The sequence below is a fragment of the Pogona vitticeps genome, chromosome 1, assembly GCF_051106095.1.
Source record: "Pogona vitticeps strain Pit_001003342236 chromosome 1, PviZW2.1, whole genome shotgun sequence".
NCBI classification, from domain to species: domain Eukaryota; kingdom Metazoa; phylum Chordata; class Lepidosauria; order Squamata; family Agamidae; genus Pogona; species Pogona vitticeps.
In genome coordinates this window covers 343,878,640-343,904,654 of record NC_135783.1, presented here as the reverse complement: position 1 = coordinate 343,904,654, position 26,015 = coordinate 343,878,640, and the positions used below count along the sequence as shown (strand labels likewise).

Below are 26,015 nucleotides of genomic sequence, written 5' to 3'. Positions count from 1 at the left end.
AAAGCCTTCGTGCCGCCTTCAAGACCAACATAGTCTGCAAAGTGCTGCAAGTGTTGTTTCGGTTGAGATAGCCTCATGCAGCTTAACCTGTGCCCCCCCCCCAAAAAAAATTCTGTCATACCTTCTTCAAATCAATCATAACCCATTGACTGTCCAGACATCTACTTCCCTTACTGTATTATCACAGCTGTCACCAGAGTGCCCCCTCCAAGACCTGCCGGGACTTAGTTAAACATGTGGCGACAGAGTGTTACATTCTGGTATTAAAGAGGAAGTTGAGCCTGTGGCTCTAGTGGGGAGTCACTAAACTCCACCCCACCCCCAACAGATGCCAAGTGTTAACTATAGCCCTGCAACCACTTCCACTCTCAGTTTATCTACAGGAGGGCAGAGAAACAGCAGCTGGAGTTGACTTCCCGTATGGTAAGCCTTTCTGAATTTTTATAGTATATTATGTGCTATCAAGTGGATTCTAACTAACTTGTAGTGATCCTATGAATTATAATGACTGCCCAAAGGTCCTATCAGTTCTTGCAAACTCCTTTCTTGAGTCAATTCATCTTACTTTAGCTCTTCTTTTTTTTTCTAGCGTTATTGTCTTTTCCAGTGAGTCTTTTCTTCTCTGGTAATAAATGACTTAAGTATACTGATGAAGGCAATTGCTTTCTTGAGATGTACAAGGCAAGGATGATGATGAGGCTGTAGGATAGTGGCAGAAAACATGTCACTTGTGCAACAAATTCTGCGTAGGGGTGACTGCTTGGCATGTTCGGGCCCCAGCACCCACGTTTCAAAAGGAATTCGTGTTCCAAATACAGGATGCGTCACTTTTTCGAAGTTCAGAACTCTGCATGATCTTTTCCTGATCTAAAAAAAAGTCACATTTCCCATCTCTGTTTGGGCTCCACTACTGAGAAAGAGACGTCTGCTCACAACCCTAGATGTGAAACAGGAAATTCTGAGCTAGACAATTAAAAAATAATAACAATAAGGCTGTTCTGTGTAGAGTAATTAAAGGACTTTGGATAAATATTAATTTCTTATGAAGACAGTATTTACATATAACATATGTAAAAGTTATCCAAAAGTTGTTGAACTACAAGTTCCAACAGCCTTAGCCAGCACAGGCATGGGGAGGAGCGCTGAGAGTTGCGCTCAAACAAGCCACACTTTGCCTACCCTGATAGCTGATCTTTGCTCTTGTCTTCAGCCATCTGCCAACGGAGGATGTTTGAAGAGTGGTGGGAATAGAGTAGAGTCGATCTCCACACTTACTACTTGGTCCTTCATGAGTACTTGGCTCCTAATTCAGCTAAGACACTTGTGGCCTTCCAGATGTTAGACTGCATCTCCCATCAAACCATAGTCAGTGGTGAGGGACAAAGGCAAATCACAAGTGAACGGCATCCACAGGACTAAAAGTTGCCCACCCTTGAGCTAATGGAACAGGTAATGGTACTACTGCAAAAGGATGATGAAAATTGCCTGATGGGAGCTAGTCCTGCCATGCAACAGGCTGAAAATCAGATTCAGGTGACACTGTACCGGTGTGTAAGAGACAGCAGGAGAGAAAGAGAGAGAGAGAAAGATGATGATGATGACAGGAATTGGGTATCATAATGTTTCAGCAAGACATTTAAAGTGTTGATCCAAGTCCCAGGAAAAGGAAGGAATTTACCTCTGCATTAGGCAGGTAAATGCCTTGCACGGACACAGATGATTCTGTGTTGCAGGCCTCAAGAAATTATTTTCCAGCCTTGGTTGCAATCCAGACTGACTTCCCTGTTGCAGACAGAAATAAACATCCTTGCTTTGTTTAGTTGTGGGGAAGATAGAGGAATCGCTCCCATCATCTGCCTGCGCTTGGCAGTTGTTTTTATATACCATCAAGGTGTGTCTGCCTTACGGCGATCCTATGAATTAATTCATAATTATGTGACACTTCAAGTCAATTCTGGCTTAACTTGATCCTTCCAGGGGTTTTCTAGGCATAAGATACTGTATTCTGTATCACCAGTCTCTTATTCTGGTGTCATACTAGGACTGTGCTACTTACTCAAGATCACACAGGCTGGCACTTCTCCTAGACAGCACAGTATCAAACTCATAACCCGGTGGTCCAAACTAATGTGCTAGCCAGCCACCAAGATGGAAACCTGCACAAGGTCCCATCATTAAGTGCCTAGCTCAGGTCTTGCAAGCTAAAAAGCTGTGAGCTACTCATTGAATCTATCCAGCTCATGTTAGGTCTTTCTCTTTTCCTACTGCCTTCAACTTTTCCCAGAATGATTTCCTCCCCTGTAAGTCACATATTCCCCTGATTTGCCCAAAGTACGACAACCTCAAGATCAGGCTTGATTTGACTGACCTAATGATGATGATGATGATGTCAGTTCTGACTTATAGCAACCTTTTCAGGTTTTCCAGGTAGAGAATGCAGTGGAACCAATTACCTCGAGAGGTGGTGAGTGCTCCAACACTGGAGGCATTCAAGAGAAACTTAGACAACCACCTGGCAGATATCCATTGATTTATATTCCTGCATTGACCAGGGGGTTGGACTTGATGGCCTTATAGGCCCCTTCCAATTTCATGGTTCTATGATTCTACTCGGAAGTGGTTTGGCATTCCCTTCTTCTTGGGGTGCCCTGGGACTGTGCAGCTTGCCCAAGGCCACATAGGCTGGCTCTACATGTGGGAGGCACAGTGGGAAATCAAGCTCCAGAGCCAGATACCTAAGCCACTGAGGTATCCAGGCAGATTTGATCTAGAACTCTCTTCTTTGCCTTTTTGGTGTTCCATGATCTCCATAAAGCTTCCCTCCAACACACATTTCCAACTGATCTCTCCCCGCCTCCATCTCAGCTCATTGTTCCTATTAAAATTCATGACTAAAATACCATCAACCATTGACTGGTCTTATGTCTGGTCTTATTATTTCACTCAAGTCACCTGCAGTGACCCCTGTATTTATAGCAGGGGTGGGAAGTTCAGATCTTCCAGCCAAAACTATCTTCCCAGGGGTGCGTGACACTGTTGCTCTCCTGATTGTCTATGATTTCTGTTTCTTCATTTCAAAAGTTTGCAGTCCTTCCCTTTTGTCTTAGCTCCTTACATCGGCTAATGTTTTTGTCCTCACCCTTTTGCAAAGTTGTTACTAACATGGAGCAACTGGGGCATTGCCCCAGTACAAAGTGAATCTGCAGGTGAGCTTTAAGAAAACAAACAGAAATACGTCCTCTTTTTTATGTTTAAGGTATGACCTTTCTCCTTATTTTGAGGGAGGGGGCTGAGAATCGTGGCTCAAGGCAGAGTTGATAGGAAATGGTGCAAGCGATCCTGGGTCCAAAGTGGCTATTTACTGTATCACCACAGCTTTGTATTAATTGATTGCACACCTTAGTACAGGACTGGGGAGCATATGAAACACCTAATGCTGTTGTACTCCAATTCCCATTAGTCAGCCTGGCTACTGATGACATATGATGGAAGTGGCAGTTCGTCAGCATCTGGAGGGCCAAAGATTCCTGATTCCTCTCCTATAATAAATCCCAGGCTCCTCTCTAACAAGCAAGGAGGGTGTCTGTTATGTAGGCAGATATGGATAGTCATAACTATACTTAAAAAACAGAGGACAAAGGACTGAGCACCCTGGAATAGTTTCTTCTATTTCTTTTATTTCTTTGTCACACATTTATAGGTCATGAAAAAGACTCCAGTAAAACCACCGACATCCAATGGGCCGTTTTGTTTGATATTGCACCCAAATGATCAAAAAGGCACTCAAGTCGTAAGTAAAAGAACAAAACTGAGTTACAGCAAAGGGATAATAAAATGCCTCTATATCAATGTGTCTCGCATATTAGAATGTTGTAGTTGTGAAATACAATCTGCAACCCTATGTAGATGCTTCCAGGGGATGCAATTAACTGTAAGTGGAGCCTGAGGCCCAGTTTCTTGTTCTGTAAGGACTGACTTTGCATCCGTTGTCTTTGGACCAACCAGACTGTTCAAATAAAAATAAAAATCCAGCTTGTTGAAATGATGAGAGATGAGACGTTCCAAAAGTGTAGCGCTCCTCCAAGCCGCCTTCACTATCATCCTCATCCTTGTCTTTCAGCGATGGTCATCTACCAGTTTTGGATGCCTCTCAGAATATGCTTGGAAATCTACTGCCAATGTATAAGGACTATAGACAAACTTGTTCTATTGCAATGATTTTCAAAGTCTGTTTTGATTGGCTTCGAAGGCTGGTGGATGAGCCATCAATCATTATCATCATCGTCCGTTTACTATGTATGTTCATAATTTAGTACAGAAGATACTTAAGGGACAGAAATGAGGAGGGCAAGGAAAAAGCAAGGAAATTTTAGTACTACTACAGGAAGTTACACAAGCCCTGTTCAGGCATCGTAGTCCCTTGATTCTCGGAAGGGTCCGGGACACCAAACCCCGACTGGCTCCATGTTTGCTTTGTACAACCATAATAGATCTGAAGAGAAGGGTCCTGATTGCACGTAGACGCTACCTATGAACAAAAATACAGATTTTTCCAAGGTTCCTGCTCATGTGTGTACAGCCTACACACAAGAAGAACCCCCTGTCCTTTTCAAGTTGCCTGCATAAACAAAATTCCAACAGAAGGGGTGGGGGCTTCCTTATGAGTGGGTCGACCCGCTCAACACCCACTCTTATCACAGCAGTAGCATGTAACCTGAATAGGAAAAGCCCAGCCCGCCGTATTTAGCCATTATAAGCATGCTGAAAATATAAAGGGGAAGCCCTGTCCACCTGCTGTGTAGCAGATGATCTGCAGCATATCACTCATTTTGATAAATGAAACTCTTTTTAAGCTTTGGGAAGTGAAAGCAGGTTCAGGTCTGGTTCCCCCAGCTTCTTCTCTGACTTTGACAAAGAGAAGTAAATGGCTGTTTTGTTTTTACAAGCTATACTGTCTCTGGGTGTGTATGCATAAGTATCATTCTTGAATTGAGGAAACATGAACCAAACCCCTAACTCTAATTCTGAGAACAATACAGCAGCAATGAAGAGATACACACTTCAGCCTGCTCATGACATTAATGGAGATTTACTCAAGAAACATGAATGCTGGTGTAAAAGCAACAAACACAAACACACAATCTTTGGTACAAACGATTAAAAGCAGAAAAGCAATACCACAATCTATAAGGCCAAAAACGAGCCAGTCTCTGGTCTTGTAGATAAACAGCCACATCTTAACTTCGTGCTGAAAGGAGACAAAGATCGACACCAGAGGGGGCATTGTCTTACTCACCAGAATTATATATTTAGAACTGCAGGCAGGCTTTATGACAATCTTCAGAGCCAATCTCCCTCATCCAGAGTCTGGACATGGAGTCAGCTGGATCACTCCATGTTACCAAATAGGGAGCAGTTCTTCTGTAAAGCCAATGGTTCTTAATTGTCCATTCAGAACCAAACCTCCCTTTCTTTACTACAAGGATTACTTGCAATAAAATACTGTTGCTGGTAAAATCAGCTCCTTTCCCAGATACCGTTAGGGTTGCAGTTAAGTTCAAGGGAAACAAGGAAGCTAAAAGTGGGGTGGATGATTTCATAACCCTTGTTATTCAGAGATTCCAAACTTTCAATCCTGCTAGCTCTGCTTTCATTACACCTCCGATTGTCAAACATCCTGTGTCTCAGCTTGGCTTCGATTCAAGTGTGATATATGGAGAAGAAGTGCTCCCTTAATTCTTCTTTGCCCACAGATACTGCTTTGTTTTCTTATCATAATATAATTGGATTTAGATTCTACGTGTGCTGTAGGTGGTAATCTGTGTTGACTTCATTTCCTTTAAAATGTGGAAAACTTACTCACCCTGCCACCCTGGAGGACATTCCTGTTACTTCTGGTTCGAGAGGCCCCGGACATGTACTCCAAGCTCCTTCCCAGATGGTCCCACTGGCTTTGTGCCCTTCTGAACTCAGACAAGAATTTAGAAATATACTCTGAAGAAGAATAAGTTGTAGCATCATCATACAACTTATCAGTTAGGAATGGCTTTATTACTGTGTGCCATGAATTTGCACATGGCTTATAAGGACCATAATAGCATTTTGAAGGTATACAAGATATTTAAAGAGTGGTTTTACCTGTGTCAGTCCCCACTTCAGTTTTCATGGCCCAGCAAGGATTCGAACCCAGGTTCCCTGAGCCCTAGTCCATCACTCTGTCCTCTCTCCTGAGAAGATTGCTTTAACAAGTCTTTATATTTACTCTTCCAAGCTGTGGACAGACCTCATTTTATGGCGACGCTTTTCTCATTCTAGGTGTTTCGACTGATTGTGGTTGCTTGGCTGTTTCTTGTGCTAATGATTTCTCTCATGAAATTCTCAACTGTAATCACTGTAAAGAATGACAGCACAGTTCTTAATAACCTGCAGGATTTATGCAAGTAAGCTGGTCAAAAAGTCTGTATCTGATTTTCTGAGGCCTTTTCAGCCTATGCTTGTTTTCTGTGCCCTCTCTGTCATCTTTCAACTTTTAAATTTGTATTATAAGTACAGTAAAACTCCCTTATCTGTAGGATCAGTATCCACTGATTCACCTATCCACAATCTGAAAATATTAAAAATATTAAAAGAAAAATCCTAGAACTATATATTTCTAAAGATGAAGGTACCAGAACAGGCAGCTAGAGGGAGCCAGAGACCATGCCATGTACAGTGGTGCCCCGCATAGCGACGTTAATCCATTCCAGGATTAACGTTGCTATCCGGAAACATTGCTAAACGGAACTGAAAACTCCATAGGAACGCATTAAAGTCCGTTTAATGCATTCTAATGGGGGATAAACTCACCGTTAAGCGAAGATTCCCCATACGGCCGCCATTTTCGCCGTCTCGGTAAGCGAGGAATCGGTGCGAAAATGCTGTGGGCAGCCATTTTCTTCTTCCTGCGGCCATTTTTGAACCGCCGATCAGCTGTTTCCCAAACATCGCAATTCGAAGATTGGTAAGCGAAACGCGATGCGATATTTGCCCATAGAAAACATCGCAATGCGATCGTAAAAACAATCGCAAAAAATGTGTCGCTATGCGGATTCATCGTTAAACGGTGCACTCGTTAAGCGAGGCACCACTGTATAGTGTTTGCTAGATACAACTACTGTATATTACCATGATGTCATTACCAGAGCTGGCCAATAAAGGGAGACAGAAACCAGGCTATGTATAGCATTTGCTATAATTTGCATTTTTCAGAGTCCATGGAGGGCAGGGCTTGGAACCAATTCCCCGTAGTTCCAATTCCCCTGTCCTTCTCTCCATCCCTGTCAGTGAAAACATCATCATCTTCCTCATGTACCAGCAATTCAATTCCAACATGGTGATTCTTTTCAGAGATTTCTAGGCAGAGAGTACTCAGAATATAATAACAACAGAGTAAATAACTAACACGGCACTGCTCTGACATCCCATATTTGCTGCCTGAGTTGACTGCTTCACCCTGCCTAGTATTAGGGCCGTCAACTGCAGAAGGAAGTAGAGAAATCCCCTGCTGCTGAGTCCCTAGGTCCGGACTGTGTCCATATGTATGGGCGATGCTGAAGAAACATATATAGCATTCTGCTGTCTCTCAAAGCTGTAGGTCACATAATTCAGGTATATACTCTTATACTAGGAGTCACCTGACCCAAAACCAAATCTTTTAGCCAACTATAGAGACATGTCTTTTATGTGCAAATACATACACACATAATGTGCATGCATGAATAAAATAAAATAAAATAAAGGGCCTTGAATTAAAAATATGTCCATGGCTGCTTGACTGGTATAACACCAGCCCATAGAGAGGATCTGCTGAAGTCAGCCTTTGTCTCTTGAAACTAGCTCTGATCATGGAGATCTTAATTCTTTGCTGCAACTATTTTCAAGGCAAAATATTCATTTCTCATTCCTGCTGTAGTTTTGAGCTGGTGGAAAGCCTCCCACAGGACATGCCATATGGACCAAACAGTAGCGCTGCAAAGCCTTTATACCAAGCCTGGATGGAGCTCTTAAATATGACCCACGAAAGCATACATGTGGTTTCTTATTATTGGACGCTGACTGGAAAGGATCTTGATGTCAATGACACATCATCTCAACAGGTGAGATAAAAGAGCTGTTGTTTTGAATTTGCAGGTGGATAGGGGACAGGGAAGTCAACGGATGGTGGTTGTTACTGGTTTAGGGTGTAGCATTCATACCCCCTATAAAGAATCAGTTTCAGCCTCACAGTGAGGGTTCAACCAGGGATACACTGACCTGACACATACACACTCAAACATAGTCAGGAACTACATGGTCAAACACCACATGGTCAGATATTACGAGATTTGTTGTGAGTCTAAAATAGATGAATTCACTTTTTAAATAACTGATCACATCACTCAAACACCCATTTGAATCCATCTGCCCCCCCTTTTTTTCTCCCAACATGGAATTGTTCTCTCTGCTACAGGGAGCATCTCCTTTTTAAAAAATAATGATTTGAATTGACTTTTCCCTATGGGGTTAGTTGTTTTATTCTGCAAAAGGATGAGTGTGTGAGAAACTGTGGGTAGTCATCTGTGCCCACACTGAGCTGTGCCTGATGTTTTGGAGAGTGGGAACACCCACCCTCACAATCTTTTTTCCTAATCGCCCCAGAGTAACTAAAAATTAAAACAAAAACTAATGAGTTTATTGCTTGATCGCTTGGTCACTACACGGATATATTCCTTTAGCACAAGATCACCTCTGAACAAACAAACAAACAAACAAACAAAGATAAAAATCAATATAAAATAGAAACAACTCTGAAAAACGACAGCAGACTGTTTCTGGTATGTGTATATGTGTTTGTATAGGATGAGAAACTTTGGGAAACCGTCCCTCTTTCCTAGCGATACGCAGCACTTTAAACAACTCAGTGGCTTTACAAGGAACGGTAAGAGGAGAACAGGGGATCTCTAGAGGGTGGGATTAAAGGGAGGGAGGCTGTCTCATGATCAGACGGCATCCGATGGAGGGGCCGGTGTGAACCCTGGCACAGAAACAACCTGCAGTCTCTTTTTGATCATCTAATGTCGACAGACGTGTAAAACAGGCTGCGAATCAAGCTGATTTGTAGCCGCAGCCGGATGAATATATATATCTCTGATGGAGTGATGCCATGAGATAAACTGTCCTTCCATTTTTCCTTGCCCCAGAAAGGACATTATCCTCTGAGGCAAAAAGCAAGAGTTCCTCATGCAGCCAGCCCTTTTAATGCACATGTTACATATAGAGATGGGCACGAACTACCAATCTGGAGATTTGTTACTCAGTTGAACAGGCGATTGGTGCTTCTCAGCTCCACCCACTCAGAGGCAGCACCCCAGCTTCCTTGCCCCACCTCCTCTGGGTGCTGCTTCTGAGTAGGTGGGGCTGGGAAGCACCAAACGCATGTTCAGCTGAACAACAAACTGGCAGGAACCACCAAACTGGTAGTTTCTGCCTGTCTCTGTTGTTGTTGTTTACTCGTTAAGTCGTGTCTGACTCTTCGTGACCCCATGGACCAGAGCACGCCAGGCCCTCCTGTCTTCCACTGCCTCCCGGAGTTTGGTCAAATTCCTGTTGGTTGCTTCGGTGACACTATCCAACCATCTCGTCCTCTGTCGTCCCCTTCTCCTCTTGCCTTCACATTTTCCCAACATCAGGGTCTCTAGTTATATGTAAAGTTTCACATAATACCAGCTGCACCACCTAATCTTCCTTCTGATGTCAACATGCTTATCCTAGTGGGCCAGCTGTGATAAAAAATATGTACTTTGATTTTTCTTTTGTAGGGTGAAGAAATTCTCAAGAAACTTGAAAGTCTACTTTTGGAAAATATCTCCATGTTTATTGCAACAAGCGTCCCATCCAAAGTTTATCATTCAACTGACCTCAAGGTCTTAGAGGGAAAAGGTACATGCCTGTTTTAAGAAAGGCCGTTTACTCATAAGTAGCATATGAATGGAATTCTGCAGGGGGAGAGAGTCTCTATCAAAGTTTTGTCATGAGGTGTCTCCTTAATCTGTGACCCTCCTTAGCAGGGCTGGGCAAAGTGTGACCCTCCAATGCTTTTCCCTGTCCCTCTGGACCCCTCTTTTTTCCTGACCCCCCCCAAAAGACTGGATACTACCCATCAGAAACCTCCAAAATGGGTGATCTACTTTTTAAAAAAGGCATAGACCAACCTCTCAATACCTTAGAAAATCACTTTTTCAAAACTGAACATGGATTTCTAACAAATTCCATTTGGGGGCATTTTTTGCAGGCCGTGTGGCCCCCAGAGTGTCTGGACAGCAGAGAACTCACTCCTGGGCCCATGATAATTGCCCATGAGAAGACAGACCCCTTCGCAAGCAGCAGACAACCAAAAAGGGACCCAAATGTATGGGGCCACTTCTCACTTAGAGACACCCAAATCAAAATCTAGTAGAACCTGACAGTAAAACAGAAGAAAAGTTTGGTTTTGAAAATTTTATTTAAAGGAGAAAAGAAATAACAAGGAAACAAAAAAAAAAATACCTAGCAAGGCAAACCCAAGAAAAAAGCTTAATATGCACAAAAACAAAAATAATGTAAACACAGTGCACCCCGCCACCAGGACCATTTGGAGATATATTAAATCTCCCCCCCCCCATTTATGAAGCCCCATTTAGTCCACTTGTGTCCGACTCTAGGGCGCGGTGCTCATCGCTGTCTCCAAGCCATAGAGCCAGCGTTTGTCCCTAGACAGTTTCCATGGTCACGTGGCCAGTGCGACTAGACACGGAACGCCATTACCTTCCCACCATGGTGGTACCTATTTATCTACTTGCATTTTTACATGCTTTCGAACGGCTAGGTTGGCAGGAGCTGGGACAAGCGACGGGAGCTCCCTCCATCGTGTGGATTCGATCTTATAACTGCTGGTCTTCTGACCCTGCAGCACAGAGGCTTCTGCAGTTTAACCCACAGCGCCACCACATCCCTTCATACTTCTTTATACCAGACATTTAATGGAAAAATCATGCTTTATTTTCTAATTCTTTGCTGTCACCGAGATTAATGATACCAAATAAAATTTAGGTCTTTCACTACAAGTTCCAATGTCTTCTAGCCTTGTTTGGATTTCTGGGAATTATCATTTCTAAACTCTACCCCAAACCATTAATAGCCAGACTAGGATTTAAAGGCTAAATGTTTCAATGGGAAGCTTCTTGATTTACAGCTGCACATAGTCTCCATTTTTGTTTCTTTTCCATAGGAGCTCATGTAAAACGGGTAAATTTTGGATATCTGACTCACGGTGTCCTACATACCAAATTCTGGATCGTAGACAGGAAGCACATCTTTCTTGGTAGCCCCAATGTGGACTGGAGGGCTTTGACTCAGGTGAAATATTGGAGTATATAAAACTGAAAACAAAATGAGGCTGAACTTGGCAATACATAACAAGCTGAATTGAATTTCTAATGAACATTCATAGGGAAAAAATCCCATTAAGATGGATCTAGGTAGAACATTAAAACTTGGAATCCATCGTTTAAGGTGCAAATGAATTTGTAATATAATTTTGCTTCTAGCCATAGCTACTGTATTTGAGTTATGCTACTATCTGTGGAATAAAACTGTTATCCTGTGTTAACCAGGCACCGAGTTAGACATGGTGTAGGAGAAGGATGGTGGAAGGGATCATTCACCACAAGTTTTTAAATTATTAGTAGAGGTCTGGTATTTGTAGTACAGTGGTGCCTCGCTTAACGAGCGCACCGTTTAATGACGAATCTGCATAGCGATGCATTTTTTTAATAGGCAAAACATCGCATTGCGATGTTTTGGGAACAGCTGAACGGTGGTTCCAAAATGGCCGCCGGGTCAACAAAATGGCCGACCGCAACGTTTTCGCGCCCTGGCCTCACTTACCGGGCGTCGAAAATGGTGGCCGGATGGAGGATTCCCTGCATAGCGGTGAGTTTTTCCCCAATAGGAACGCATTAAACGGAGTTTAATGCGTTCCTATGGGGTTCCCCCCCCCATTGCGACGAATCCGGATAGTGACGTTAATCCTGGAACGGATTAACTTCGCTATGCGGGGCACCACTGTATACAAATACCACCGCACAGGTGGCAATAATGAGAGCCCAGTCCCCTGGGGCCGGACGGTCCACTCACCATTATACCACTGTCACAATCCACTGTGCTCCCGTCCTATCACTCTGGAGATTGAGACTGGCTTGCCATTCCTGGGAGGAGGTGGGATTATAAGCCTCTCTGCCAGGTCGAAGAGTGGCTCACCGATCGCGATCGCTGGAGTGATAGGATGGGAGTGCAGAGGTCGAGGCAGCGGTGGAATGGTGAGTGGACCATCCGGCCCCAGGGGGCTGGGCCCTGGTTATCTCCACCTGTGCAGGGGTATTCGTATATGAATTCCCCCATCTCTAATTATTAGTAAGAAATAAGGTGGTTTGCATTGGGAATATAGGCCTAAAGAGAGACTTTGCTTTTCCTTCTATAATACTGTATATTTAGGGTGACCACATGAAATGAAAAACAAGTCTCTTGCATTTTTTATATTTGCACAGGTGTGGAAGGGTCAGGAGGTGTAGCTTGCTGGTACGTTACACCTGCCAAAAGTTCCTGCTCTATAAACCTATTAAAGGTACAGGAGCCCTGTCTTTCTTTTCATATAGCCACTTTGTTTTCCCCATGAAATCCTCTACTCCTTCATAGCTGCTATGGAGCTGTACGTTTCTTTCTAGCTCACCTTCCCCCAGTGAGATGGTCTTGATCCTATTTATAGATCCTCCACAGCCCGTTTATTTTAGCCCTTAGACTGCATGTTGAGACATCTACCACCAAAAAAGCCATATGGTGAAGGATCAGTGTTGATGTGCTCCCTGTCCTTCAGGGAAGTTAATCCATTAGCACTTCTCTTCTCTTGAGGAATCCTTGCACTCTCATCTTACAGATAATATTAATCTACCTGGCTCAGTACGGCCTGTTCTGGCTGAGGGGAGGTCCCCAATGTTTCAAGCAAAAGACTTTCCTGATCTCTTTTACCTGATGTTTCTTTTTTTAAATGGCAGGTTATATGGGAGACTGAATCTGGAATGTTCTGCATGAAAAGCATATACTCTATAGACTTATTATCCTCTAAAACATAGACTGAAAGCCATTGTTCTATGTGATCACAGAGAAGATCCAGAACAAGGCAACATGCCTTTATCCAAAAGGGTGATAATCATGGCAGGACATGTCAGAATGCAGAACAGAGAGGAACAGTCCTTTAATGACAGCCCATGTTGCCTTCTATCTTCTTTCTCTCTTTCTGCAGGTGAAAGAGGTTGGGGTTTTGATCAGCAACTGCGGCAGCCTAGCTAATGACCTCTGGAAAACCTTCCAAACATATTGGGACCTTGGAGTGCCAAATGCCACCATCCCATTTCCATGGCCAAGCAATTATTCTACCAATATTAACAGGCGCAAGCCTCTTGAAGTACAGTTCAATGGAACCACCACCAAAGCATATTTTTCTGTAAGTGGATGTAAAGCCTAATCCTACGCTGAGTTCCAAAAGCACTTGAATGGAAAGTATATCGTGAAATTTTCCTTTCACTCTCACAAGGAAATGTTTACTGTTATTGAATGATCCTGGGGATACATAGACAATGTTTAGGGTTGCCAGATCTCAGGGCACTATTTGAACTCAGGGAATTATTACATTTACAATGGTGCCTCGCTAGACAGTTACCCCGCATGACAGTTTTTTCGCTAGACATTGACTTTTTGCGATCGCTATAGTGATTCACAAAACAGTGATTCCTATGGGGGAATTTCGCTGGACAATGTTTGGTCCCTGCTTCGCAAACTGATTTTTGCTAGACGACGATTTTGACAGCTCCCTCCGTGCTCGCAAAACAGGTGTTTGGGGACTTAAGCTTCGCAAGACAGCGATTTAAACAGCTGATCAGCGGTTCGCAAAGCGGCTTTCCTATGGCCGTTCTTCGCTAGACAACGGCGATTCTTCCCCATTGAAACACATTAAACAGGTTTCAATGCTTTCCAATGGGGAAATGCTTTTTGCTAGACAATGATTTCACTAAACAGCAATTTCAGTGGAACGGATTATCATCGTCTAGCGAGGCACCACTGTATCTGGGTCTCCAGGCAGGCGCAGAAATCTCAGGGTGAGAACAAAGGAACAAAAAGTTTCATTTTTGTTGCGTAGTGGCTATAAACTTTACCCACCCATTTCTTAATGATACCGGGGCTCACTGTCTTAGAGCAGATGTGTTGTGCTTGGAATCCATTGTTCAAGGTACAAATTAATTTGTAATATAAATTATTCATGCCTGTCTTGCCTCTGTGACATCACAATGGCCCTCCCCTATGACAATGGCTCTCCTAGATCTCAAGTGTTGTTCCAATCAAAAAGAATTAGATGCTGCCAGCTGGCAACGCCAATGGTGCTGTAATAACGACATAATTCCTCTTTTCTAGGCTTCTCCTTTTTCATTTTGCCCAGAGGGTCGCACCTTTGACCTTGTAGCAGTTCTTGATGTTATCAATGATGCGGAAGAATTTGTCTATGTCTCCATGATGGAATATTTCCCTACAAGCCACTTCAGACACCCACCAAGGTAGCAGGTTAAATCTGAATATATCCACGCTTTTATATTTTCTTCTAAATGCCAACTGGTTTTTGACCTTCCTTGTACCGCACAGAAGCAACGGGAGCTGCAAGATGGAAGGAACTTCTTTAATAACTAAAAAAAATCTGTCCTTGCTTTTGAATTAAAGACTTCCTCCTTCTATCCTATGATTCTCATGGCTCCCACAAAATGAAAGGGATTACGTGGGACTCAAAATAGTTGCAGGACAGAAGTAGGAAGTTTTTAATCTCTGAAAATTGCTCCCTGTTAGTGATGTCATCACCTTTCTGTAGGCATAAATTACACAACAAAATTACAACCATTAGGGTAATTGCTTTTTAATATTAGAATGTGTGTGTTTAGAGGAACATGTTTTTAAAATATTTTATAAGTCATCTTGGATCTCTACGTTATGAGAAAGCCATAACATAAATGCCCCAACCAAAGAACAAAATATTGACCACTCCATAACCCGTCGTGAGAAATTTGCACGGCACTTTGCATATAAAGTCATTCGGATCTGCTCTGACTTGGATGCTGTAATTGATGCAGACCCAGTGGATGTTACTTTGGCCCCGGCTTGTCCTGTTTTAGTGGATACTTTTCAGATGGTGCAGCCCGATGATGTGGACAGGATTCTTGGGAGAGGTGAATGCCACCACATGTGTGCTGGACCCTTGCCCTTCCTGGCTCATAAAAGCAGCCAGAGGAGGAATGGCCGATTGGTATGGGGAGTAGAAAATGCTTCCTTCCCTGCTTGCTTAAAGGAGAGAGTAATAAGACTGCTAATGAAGAAGCCCTCCCCAGATCCTAGTGTATTTCAATCTGGTTTCAGGCCTGACCATGGAACAGAGACAGCTTTGGTCACTTTGGTGGATGACCTATGTCGGGAACTGGACAGGGGGAGATTGTCCCTGTTGGTTTTGCTGGACTTCTCAGTGGCTTTCAATACCATCGACCATGGTATCCTTCTGGGCTGCCTCTCTGGGATGGGACTCAGAGGCACTGTTTTACAGTGGCTCCAGTCCTTCCTGGAGGGGAGAACTCAGAAGGTGGTGCTGGGTGACTCCTGGTCAATGCCCTGGCCCTTGGCCTGTGGCATTCCTCAAGGTTCTGCTTTGTTACCCATGCTTTTTAATATCTACATGAAACCACTGGGAGAGATTATCTGGAGTTTTGGGGTTTGGTGTCACCAGCATGCAGATGACACTCAACTCTCTGTTTCTCCTTTCCACCTAATTCCAGGGAAACTGTCTTGATTCTAAAACAGTGCTTGGCATCAGTAATGGGCTAGATAAGGGCAAACAAACTGAAACTTAATCCAGACAAGACAGAGGTGCTACTGGTTAGTCGGAAGGCAGATGAGGGAATAGGGATACTACCTGTGCTGAATGGGGTTACACTCCCCCTGAAAACTCAGGTTCACAGCTTGGGTGTACTCCTGAATTCATCCCTAAGCTTGGATGCCCAGGTCTCAGCGCTGGCCTGGAGTGCATTGGCACAGCTAAAGTTGGTGTGCCAGCTACGCCTGTTCCTTGAGATGTTAGATCTGGCTACAGTGACATATGCCTTAGATACATCCCATTTGGATTACTGTAATGCGCTCTATGTGGGGCTGCCTTTGAAGACGTTTCGGAAACTTCAGGTGTGCAAAACTCTGCAGCCAGACGACTGACTGGGGGCAGCTACAGGGAGCATATAATGCACCTGTTACAAGAACTGCACTGGCTACCAATTCGTTTCAGGGTCCAATTCAAAGTGCTGATCATTATCTATAAAGCCCTATACAGCTTGGGTCCAGGCTACCTGAAGGGCCATATCTCCCTATATGTGCCTTCTCGGTGATTAAGATCAGCAGAGGAGGCCCTCCTCTCGGTCCCATTGCCAGCACAAGCACAGCTGATGGGGACACGGGAGAGGGCCTTCTCGGTGGCAGCTCCCAGGCTATGGAACACTCTCCCTCAGGAGATCAGGATGGCTGTTTCCCTTTTATCCCTTCGAAAAAAGCTAAAGACCCATCTCTTTGGGCAGGCTTTTAACAATTATAACGGAATCCCTGAACCCAATTTCAGCAGAATTTTTAATCTCTTTTATGATTTCATGGTTTACTCTTTTAATTGTATTTTAAATTATATATTATTTAATTTATCTTTTAATAGTTAACTTATTGTGCTTTTAAATTGTGTGAATTTTAATGTTGTGAGCCAATTTGGGTCCCTTGTTGGAAGAAATGTAGCATATAAACAAAACTAATAAAATAAATAAAAATAACAGACTAACTAACCGAGGTCTTGAGGGTGGGCACTCCTCCTATCAGTGGTTTTGGAAGCTCTCTCTCTTTTTTTGGGGGGGGCAACTCTCACCACAAAGAGTGTGGTCTGCAGTTTGGGGGTCTATCTTGACCCAGCGTTTACCATGGAGTCCAAGGTAGCGTCTGTGGTCCGTACCGCCCATTTACATCTTCGGCGGATTGTCCACCTGCACTCCTATCTTAAAGTTGGGGTGCTCACTACTCTGGTCCATGCACTCGTAGTCTCAAGATTAGACTACTGTAATGCACTCTACATGGGGCTGCCCATGAGATTGATGTGGAAACTACAAATGGTCCAGAATACGTCTACCAGAATATTCACTGGGGTGAAAACAATTTCATCACATTTCCCCCACTCTGCCAGCAGGACACTGGTTGCCCATTTGTTTCTGCATTGACTTCAAGTTATCAATGCTTACATATAAAGCCCTAAATGGTTTAGGACCTCAATATCTGGCAGAGCACCTGCTCCCACCTAGCTCTACTCATGTCACTCGATCTAGCCAGGCTGGGCGACTGAGGGGCTTGACCCCAAGAGAGGCCCGGAAGACAAGAACTGGAAACGGAGCCTTTTCGGTGGTGGCCCCTCACCTCTGGAAAATCTTGCCCCCTGAGATTCACCTGGCACCCTCACTGGGAGTGTTTAAGAACAAGCTGAAGACCTAGTTCTTCAGGCCTTCTCCCCTTCCATCACTTAGTTCCTTATGTTTTCCCATCCTGGACTTTGCTTACTTCTCTTTTTTGTTTGAATATTGTCTGTTTTAATTCTTGTTTTATATTGCTAGGATTGTAAGCTGCACAGAGTAGATTCATTTGGATCTAGATGGGTGGGGTAAAAGCTGAATGAATGAACAAAGAAAGAAAGAAAGAAAGAAAGAAAGAAAGAAAGAAAGAAAGAAACAAACAAACAAACAAACAAACAAACAAACAAACACAGTTTTTAATTGTTTGTATCAAAATACTTTTTTTGCAGATATTGGCCACCTATTGACAACGCTCTGAGACGTGCGGCAGTCAGCTATAACGTACACGTGAGGCTTTTGATCAGCTGCTGGATCCATACTGTTCCCTCCATGTTTCATTACTTGAAGTCATTGAGTGTCCTCACTAATCCACATACCAATGTCACAATAGATGTGGTAAAACAAATATGATTTGATCTATGTATATATATTTTTAAAAATGTCTATATTTTAAGTCCCTCCTATAGTACCGTATCTTGTGTGTATCTTTAAGTGCTACCTCTGGACATGTACTTTCTTTTACATTTTCTAAGTGCAGATGCTGTATGAGATGGCGGGGGGGGGACAACTTCAAATCAATTTTTAGTGGTTTTTTAAAAAAAAACAAATGTCTTTCCCCCATTTCGAGAAGGCACGAGGAGTGAAGTAGAAGCTATTAAATGGAATGCAGACTCTATCTAAGAACAAAAGTGGAAGTGGAATCACAGAAACAAGAAATGAATTTCCCACAAAATTGGGGAAATTCCCTCATAATTTGGGGTCCTGGGAGCAGGAGAACGGCCTATGTTTCCCCAAAAGTTGTACACACTTACTGTTTAGATTTTAGGGTCTATAAAGGCAACTTTAAACAGTCCTATGTTGGCTAGAACTGGATTTCAGTTTTAAAAATGATCTCTTCTGCTTTCTATCCACTTACACAAATGGTAGGAGACAAAGACAGAGGCCTTGGTCACACGAAGCAAATGTTATGTAGTCATCCACCACTTGTATCAGTATTTTTTTTTCCAGGCCACACAATGCAGAGTCAAGACCAAGGCATTTTCTTGGCTAGCAGTGGAACTGTGGAACAACACTTCCCCATCACCAGGAGGGTTGTGTTATTATGTACCATTGTTGTACAGGTACATTCCTTACCGGGATTGCCTATGTGCACAACCTGTCCGACTTCTTTCCAAAATCAAAACCGAGAAAGGTGGCCACCATTACTGCAACGTGCACATTATTTTTTAAAAAAAGTTTTCATGCCTGGTGCATCAATACGTTGGTAAAAGTATGTCACTGACGATTACATTACTGATGAGTAGAGATGAGGGTATTAGTATACGAATAAGAATATCCCTGCGCAGCTGGAGTCAACGAGGGCCTGCCCCATGGGGCTGGACCATCCGCTCATGCATCCAGCAGTGGCGGCAGCCTCGCTCATCCCTTCAGTCACTCCCAGAACCCTGCGCTCTTCCTGCTCGGCTAGTGACTTGCCAAGACTCGTCCTCCCTTCCCTTGCCTGGAGTGGCCAGCCAAGCAGGAAGAGAGCAGGGCTCCGGGAGTGATTGAAAGGATGAGTGAGGCTGCTGCCCCTGCCGGACATGTAAGTGGACGGCCCGGCCCTAGGGGGTGGACCCTCATTAACTCCAGGTGTGCAGGGATATTCGTATTCGTAAACAAATACAGTGGTGCCTCGCTTTACGATTGCCCCGCATTGCGATGAATCAGCTTAAAGACGATCTTTTTGCGATTGCAATTGCTCTCGCAAAATGATGGTCTGAATGGGGGAATTTCGCTTTGCGATGATCGGTTCCCTACTTTGGGAACCGATTCTTCACAAAACGACGTTTTTCGAACAGCTGGTTGGCAGTTTCAAAATGACCACCGGGTCATTAAAATGGCTCCCTGCTGTGTTTAGGGACAGATTCCTCGCTATATAGGCAGTAAAAATGGTCGCTGTATGGAGGATCTTCGCTGGACAGTGAGTTTTTACCCCATTGGAACGCATTGAATGTGTTTCAATGGGTTTTTTTTTTTGCTTTACTATGTTTTTGCTTAACGGCGATTTTCCTGGAATGGATTATTGTTGTTAAGCGAGGCACCACTGTACCCCCATCTCTACTGCCAAGTAATAATTTTTTCTTTCCTGATGGAAGATACATTGAAGACACAATGTCACCGGAGGGAGTAATCACCAGTACTGTTGTGCGGATATTCCAAGTCCACTGCATACAATACGTTTCTGCAGGAGCAGCCAGTGCAACTGAGGGACACTTTCCTAAACAGAACCCCCCCTTTCTGATCAATATTCCATCTAATTTCCACCCCCATGTGTGAGTTGGCTCCCCTGCATGGGGCTGCGTTGCGGCAGAAATGAAAGGGGCTGGAAACAATAGCTGTGGGTGCACAAGAAAGGAGGAAAGCTGTCCAGGGGGGTGGAGCGGAGTCAAGCACACTCACTCAGTCACACACCTTAGAGGGAGACTTGTTTCTGATATAGTGATGTGTCAGTAAATATATATAGCGACTTGGGAGCTTGTCAATATATAGCGACTTGTCAATGTCTGTCTCTGTCTGTCTGTCTGTCTGTCTGTCTGTCTGTCTGTCTGTCTGTCTCTCTATCTATCTATCTATCTATCTATCTATCTATCTATCTATCTATCTATCTATCTATCTATCTATCTATCTATCTATCTATCTATCTATCTACACATTGTTATATCAGAAACTATATATATATAAATCTAGGGTCTAAATTGCCCCTTGAAGCAAAAGAGAAGATAAATTGATACCATGGTTTAGCCAGTCATACCAATTCAAATAGGAGGATATAAACCAAATGACCATGATTCAGTACAACAGATGTATGGAAAATATCGGAAGGACTAGAAAGCATTTCCCTTTTGTGATTAAGACCACAGAGAGAGTGGGGAGAGGGAGAGGGAGAGAGAGATGGAATATGTAGGTAGAATTATATCGTTGGTTCTGCAAATGACAGGAAGAAAATTACTGAAATGAAATTTCTGCATGCTGTAAACATTTTGTTACCAAGGTTATGTGCTTAGCGTCCATGGTGTCTGACAATGAAAGGATTAAAAATATATATAAATGAAAGTCTAAATATAAAATGTAAGACTAAGCATAAATGAAAGTTTATATATATAAACAAGCATGTTCAATACTGTGGAACATTAAGCTTAAAAAGATGTATTGATACTTTCACAGAGTAGTTGGATGCTGGTCATTTTGTCACACAGTTCTTCTCAGCATAAGTGAATTTGGTTGTTCTAGAGGCCAATTTTTTTTTTTACCCCTGGTCCTTTCTGCTTTTTTGTGTTATGTCCCATCAATATGGAACTGAGGTATAGCTACCATAGTTGGGCTTTCAAGATGATTGAGATATTTAAGGAGTGGTTTTATTGACTGCATTCCTCAGCAAGGTCTCCTGAGTCATAGTCTTTCTGCTATGTTACCCTGCGTATCCAGGGGCTTTACAGATTACAAAATACAGCTCACCTCAAACGAAGCTTCGTATAGCTGAAAATCCACTTCTGGTTTCAGAAATCAGATCCCCCCTTTTTTTGGATTTATTTATTTTACTTATTTATTTAAATATTTTACCCCACTTTTCTCCTTAAAAGGACCCCAGGTGGCTTACAACAATTAAAAGACATTTGAAGCTTAAAAAAAGTGAGTATACAAATATTTTAAAAAAGAATTAAACAAATATTATATTAAAAACAGAGCCCAAGAACCCATTCAAAACAAAACCCCTCTCAGGCTTTCAGTGTGGAAGGCCCTCTGCCAGCTATTTAAAAAGGTGAATTGATTCAACTGCCTTTTAAAAATTAGATTATTTTAGTTTAATTTATTTCAATTCCATCCTTGTCCATGTTTTACATGTATTGGTCATCAGAAAATCTTCATTGTGCCAGTTGGAAATCACACAAATATTCCTTTTGCACGACTGAATCATGGCAAGTATATGGTGACTGACAAGACAGCCTACGTTGGTAAGTATTTTGCCTTGGAGCAGAACCTCTGTATGGAGACCATGCTAAGTTTTTATTTTCACATTATTTACCTATGTTCCACTTGTTGCCTTTCTAGCGTGCTTGCTCTTAGGTTGGTGTGCACTCACTTGGTGCCCTTTAGATATCTAGGACTGAAACTTCCATCACTCACGGTCAGTACGGAGTCATTGGCCATACAAATCTCTCAGGTTGGCTCTACCAATGCCTGAAACTGGTCTACACAGATCTCAGGTGTCAGTGGATGGGTATAAGAAGACTCTGTTCATCGCAGCTGGCAGTAAAGTGGTAATTCCATAATGAAATCAATCACAGGTAATCAAATCACAATTTATCTGAGTATCAAAGTATATGTCTTTTCACTGTTGCAGTAATATTAGGCAACATCAGTGTATCTAGTTTAACAAGCCTTAAGCCATAAGGGTATGGCTTAATAAGGAGCTGATGGCATATACCAAGATCCAGGTCTATAGAGCCTGTGTCCTGAGCACACTCCTGTACTGCAGTGATTCCTGGACCCTCTGTGCACGGCAGGAGAGGAAGTTGAACATGTTCCATATTCATTGTCTCTGACGCATTTTTGGTATCACCTGGCAGGACAAAGTTCCAAATAGAGGAGTCCTGGAACAAGCTGGAATTTTTAGCATGTATACATTACTGAAGCAGCGACGTCTATGTTGGCTTAGGCATGTCATGAGAATGGCTGATGGTCGGATTCCAAAAGATCTCCTGTATGGAGAATGAGTGCAGGGAAATCGCCCCAGAGGGAGACCACAGCTGCAATACAAAGATATCTGCAAGCGGGATCTGAAGGCCTTAGGAATGGGCCTCAACAGATGGGAAACCTTGACATCTGAGCGTTCAGCCTGGAGGCAGGCGGTGCAGCATGGCCTCTCCCAATTTGAAGAGACTCTTGTCCAGCAGACTGAGGCAGAGAGGCAGCCCCGAAACCAGCAAAATCAGGGAGCTGGACAGGGGACAGATTGTATTTGTCTTCAGTGTGGAAGGGATGGTCACTCTCGAATTGGCCTCCTCAGCCACGCTAGATGCTGTTCCAAGTCATTCAGAGCACGTTGCCATAGTCTCTCAAGACTGAAGGCTGCCTAATCTAATCAATTTATCTACATTACTTCTATGTTCCTACAATCCTCAAGATGCTTTTAATCAACAATCTTCCTTCAAGTTGATCACAAGTTATGTGGCACCCACCTTTCAGGTGTTTTTTTTAACATACAGATTCAGAAGTGGCTTGCAATACTTTTTTATGATGGTGTCCTGGGGCTGTATAGTTTATCTAGGGCTACGCAGGCTGGGTTTTCTCCTCAGAGGCAGTGGGGAATCGAACTACCAACTTCTGGCTCCACAGAAAAGCTACCCATCTCTCTGAACTATCCAGCTAAGATGTTCTAACCTGAAACCATTCCTTTCTAGGCCTGCAGTTTGTGTTCCTTACATGCCATGGTGTCTGCAATGGCTGCTTCTTTCCGTAGTTTGCGCTCGCCAGCTTTGTGTCCTGTTGTCCTCTTTTTCTGCTTTTTTGAATTATTTCTTTTGCATGGCCAGGTATCTGGAAGTAGGCACTGAGAGTCCTCTCGTTGTTTTGTGTCTCATGCTGACAATTGCTATAGTTCAAGGCAGTGGCTAACCTCCGTGTTTTCCTAGGTCTCTGGGCAGATAGACAAATCTAAGGATGTGATCAGACAACAACTCATGTCACGTTTTGGACTGCTTTTGGCTTGGTTGGGTTTGGTCTATTTTAAGATTACTACATGACATACAGGCAATTGTGAACCAGTCTGATTCTTTTCTATAGTTACCCATACGTTTTTGGTCACTAGCAGGGACTACTATCTTTTTCAGTGTGTGTAAGATTGCTTCATTTGAGTTGAATTTCTGGTATGTATGATCGCCAGTATTGAACAAAAGTGGCACTGATGGAGTTTCGTGTCATTTAGGGGGAAAGTCAATCCACTTCTTTGCTACTTCACTAAAAGTTGAAGTGCTATGCCATTTCCCAGTTTATAAACAAACAAACAAACAACAGGAACAGCAACCCATCTTTCCCCAACTCCCCAGTGGAAGGGGAGACAGGAAAGGAAGCAGAGGGGGAATTTCCCCCTCCCCATTTAAATCCAGTACTATGTCAGTTCAGGGGCAAGCTAATTCAGTGCTATGCCACTTACCAATTTCTCCTGTGGAGGGGGTGAAAGGGGGCATGGAGGTAGAGAGGGGGAATGGGCTAAATAGAATCAGATTGAGGTGTGATATGGCTTGTTATCTCGAAACCACACAGTGGGTCTCTGTGAGGCTTGCTCTAAATGGAATACTGCATCTTGAAGTCATCCTCTTTATCCTGATCCAGCCAAGGATAACTTGACTGTCTGGTTGCATCCTAAGAGTGAGCTGAGCAACACGGGAGGAAGAGAAAATTGAATTCTTACAGGTAGCTGTGGTTGGTGGGGCGCAAAGTACAGGAGGCAGCTGGGGGAAGAAAAGTGGTGATTTTTTTTCAGACGTGAACACAGAAGTATAGATTTACACACATACAACGAAGCAAGTAAGAATTTGCATCTATAAAAAGTGGGATGCACGGTAGTGGACTGAACTTGCAAGTGGGGCAGTGCTCCATTTGTACCGATGAATCAGCCTCCAGTATTTTGTATATGAGGTGGAATTAAAGCTTCTCCAGCTGGCACCACAGATGCCATGTGTGATGTAAGGGTGCAAGCTGTAATAGAAATTGTGACAGTTGCTACAGCTGCTAGATGATGTATTGGTGCCTGTGCTGAAGCCAAAGAAGGAGTAGGAGTAGGACTTGAAATTGTTGTTGTTTAGGCTTTTTACTCCCATGGTCCTAGGTTGCCATATAGCCTGGTTAGCAAGGTTTACGTAGATTCTGGGCCCATTTACTTGCATTCTCCTTATCTCCATTTCTACAGTCAGCTAGCCCAGAAATAGAAATACCGCCCCTCGCCAACCCTTGTATGTCCCATCGTGTGGCCTCCCATTTAGAGAATTATATATAGTTGACCTGACAAAATCAAGCCCTTTCTGGTCAGGCTTTTCTAGTTACTGGATCCTGGCTGAAAGCCTGTTTCACTATCCCTAAACCCCTGAGCTTGATGAAGAATTTGAAAAGACACAAAAGCTTGCACCCTTTTTTGGTGTTTTTTTTAATTCCAACTGCATATCTGTGGACAGCTATTCCAGGGTTTGTGTGTGTGTTTGCTTCAATGTATCGTATTTTTCCGTGTATAAGACTATACTTTTGTCTAAAATCTTTAAACTAAAAATTGAGGGTCATCTTATACATGGAAGTAAGCTGAGGAAAAAACAAGTGGAGGGGAAAGCAGGGATCAAAGTGATCCTGCAGTGCTTTCCCCTCCACTTGTTAAGCCTTAGCAAAAGGAAAGCAGGGATCAAAGTGCTGCAGGATCGCTTTCATCCTGGCTTTCCCCTCTGCTTGCTAAGTCCCATGGGGCTTAGCAAAAGGACGGGGGAAAGATCAAAGCAATCCCGTGGCTGTATAAGGGGGAAAGGGATCAAAATGATTGTGCTGTCATGGAATTGCTTTGATCCATTTCCCCCTCCTTTTGCTAAGCCACGTGGGGCTTAGCAGAAAGGGAGAATGCAGGGATCAAAGCCATCCTGCAGCACTTTGATCCTTTTTACCCTACATTTGCTAAGCCCCACTTAGATTTCTTAATTTTGGGTTAGAAAAGTGAGGGGCGTCTTATACATGGAAAAATACACGAAAATACGGTATGTACTTCTCATGGACATAAATCTTCCTTTGCCTTTTTCTGAAGGATAAATCATCTCCTATTCACATCCTCCGTTTTCTATCATCTGTCATCTGTAGGGACTTCTAACTGGGCAGAAGAATACTTCAGCAGTACTGCAGGAGTAGGACTGGTTGCTCAACAATCTTCAGTAGATCCTTCAAAGAGAAACACAACAATACAGCAACAACTAAGATCTCTTTTTGAAAGAGACTGGAATTCTAAGTACTCTGTAAATATGGAAGACCTGCCAGGACAGAAAGACTGTGTTTGGAAAGATGGATTTCAGAGTTCATGAGAACACTGAATTATTGTGTAACTGATTATTATTTGTTACTGCTTTTTAAAAACTTTAGTACTTATCTGTATAAGCTCTTAATTCATTTTTAAACTTTCTGTGTGTCGAATTTAAGAACGTTGTCATGAACTTGTAAAATGACAAATGCTTTAGCATAAAGTGTGACCATATAAATGCAGGCCACCTTTTCAAATTA

The 26,015-nt window shown here is 43.1% G+C and overlaps 1 protein-coding gene across 2 annotated transcripts; it reads left to right on the top strand.

Moving 5' to 3' along the window:
* Positions 1–302: 302 nt before the first annotated feature.
* PLD4 (phospholipase D family member 4) lies at positions 303–26,015 on the top strand. 2 transcript variants are annotated; one of them, XM_078383837.1, is made up of 11 exons: positions 303–423; positions 3,701–3,790; positions 6,316–6,440; positions 7,952–8,135; positions 9,837–9,957; positions 11,285–11,412; positions 13,355–13,555; positions 14,521–14,660; positions 17,957–18,122; positions 21,625–21,721; positions 25,602–26,015. In XM_078383837.1, the coding sequence occupies exons 1-11, from the start codon at positions 421–423 to the stop codon at positions 25,817–25,819; spliced, it is 1,473 nt and encodes a 490-aa protein (XP_078239963.1). In that variant the 5' UTR covers positions 303–420; the 3' UTR covers positions 25,820–26,015. The 2 variants fall into 2 exon arrangements, with proteins under 2 accessions (XP_078239963.1, XP_072842844.2); XM_072986743.2 differs by lacking the exon at positions 6,316–6,440 and having other exon boundaries at positions 338–423.

What these genes read in the sequence shown, in the direction of transcription:
- PLD4 (XM_078383837.1), top strand. An exon ending in CCACCAAAGCATATTTTTCT is followed by an intron (nt 13,556 to 14,520) that starts GTAAGTGGATGT and finishes CCTCTTTTCTAG; the next exon opens with GCTTCTCCTTTTTCATTTTG. An exon ending in CCAATGTCACAATAGATGTG is followed by an intron (nt 18,123 to 21,624) that starts GTAAAACAAATA and finishes ATTGGTCATCAG; the next exon opens with AAAATCTTCATTGTGCCAGT.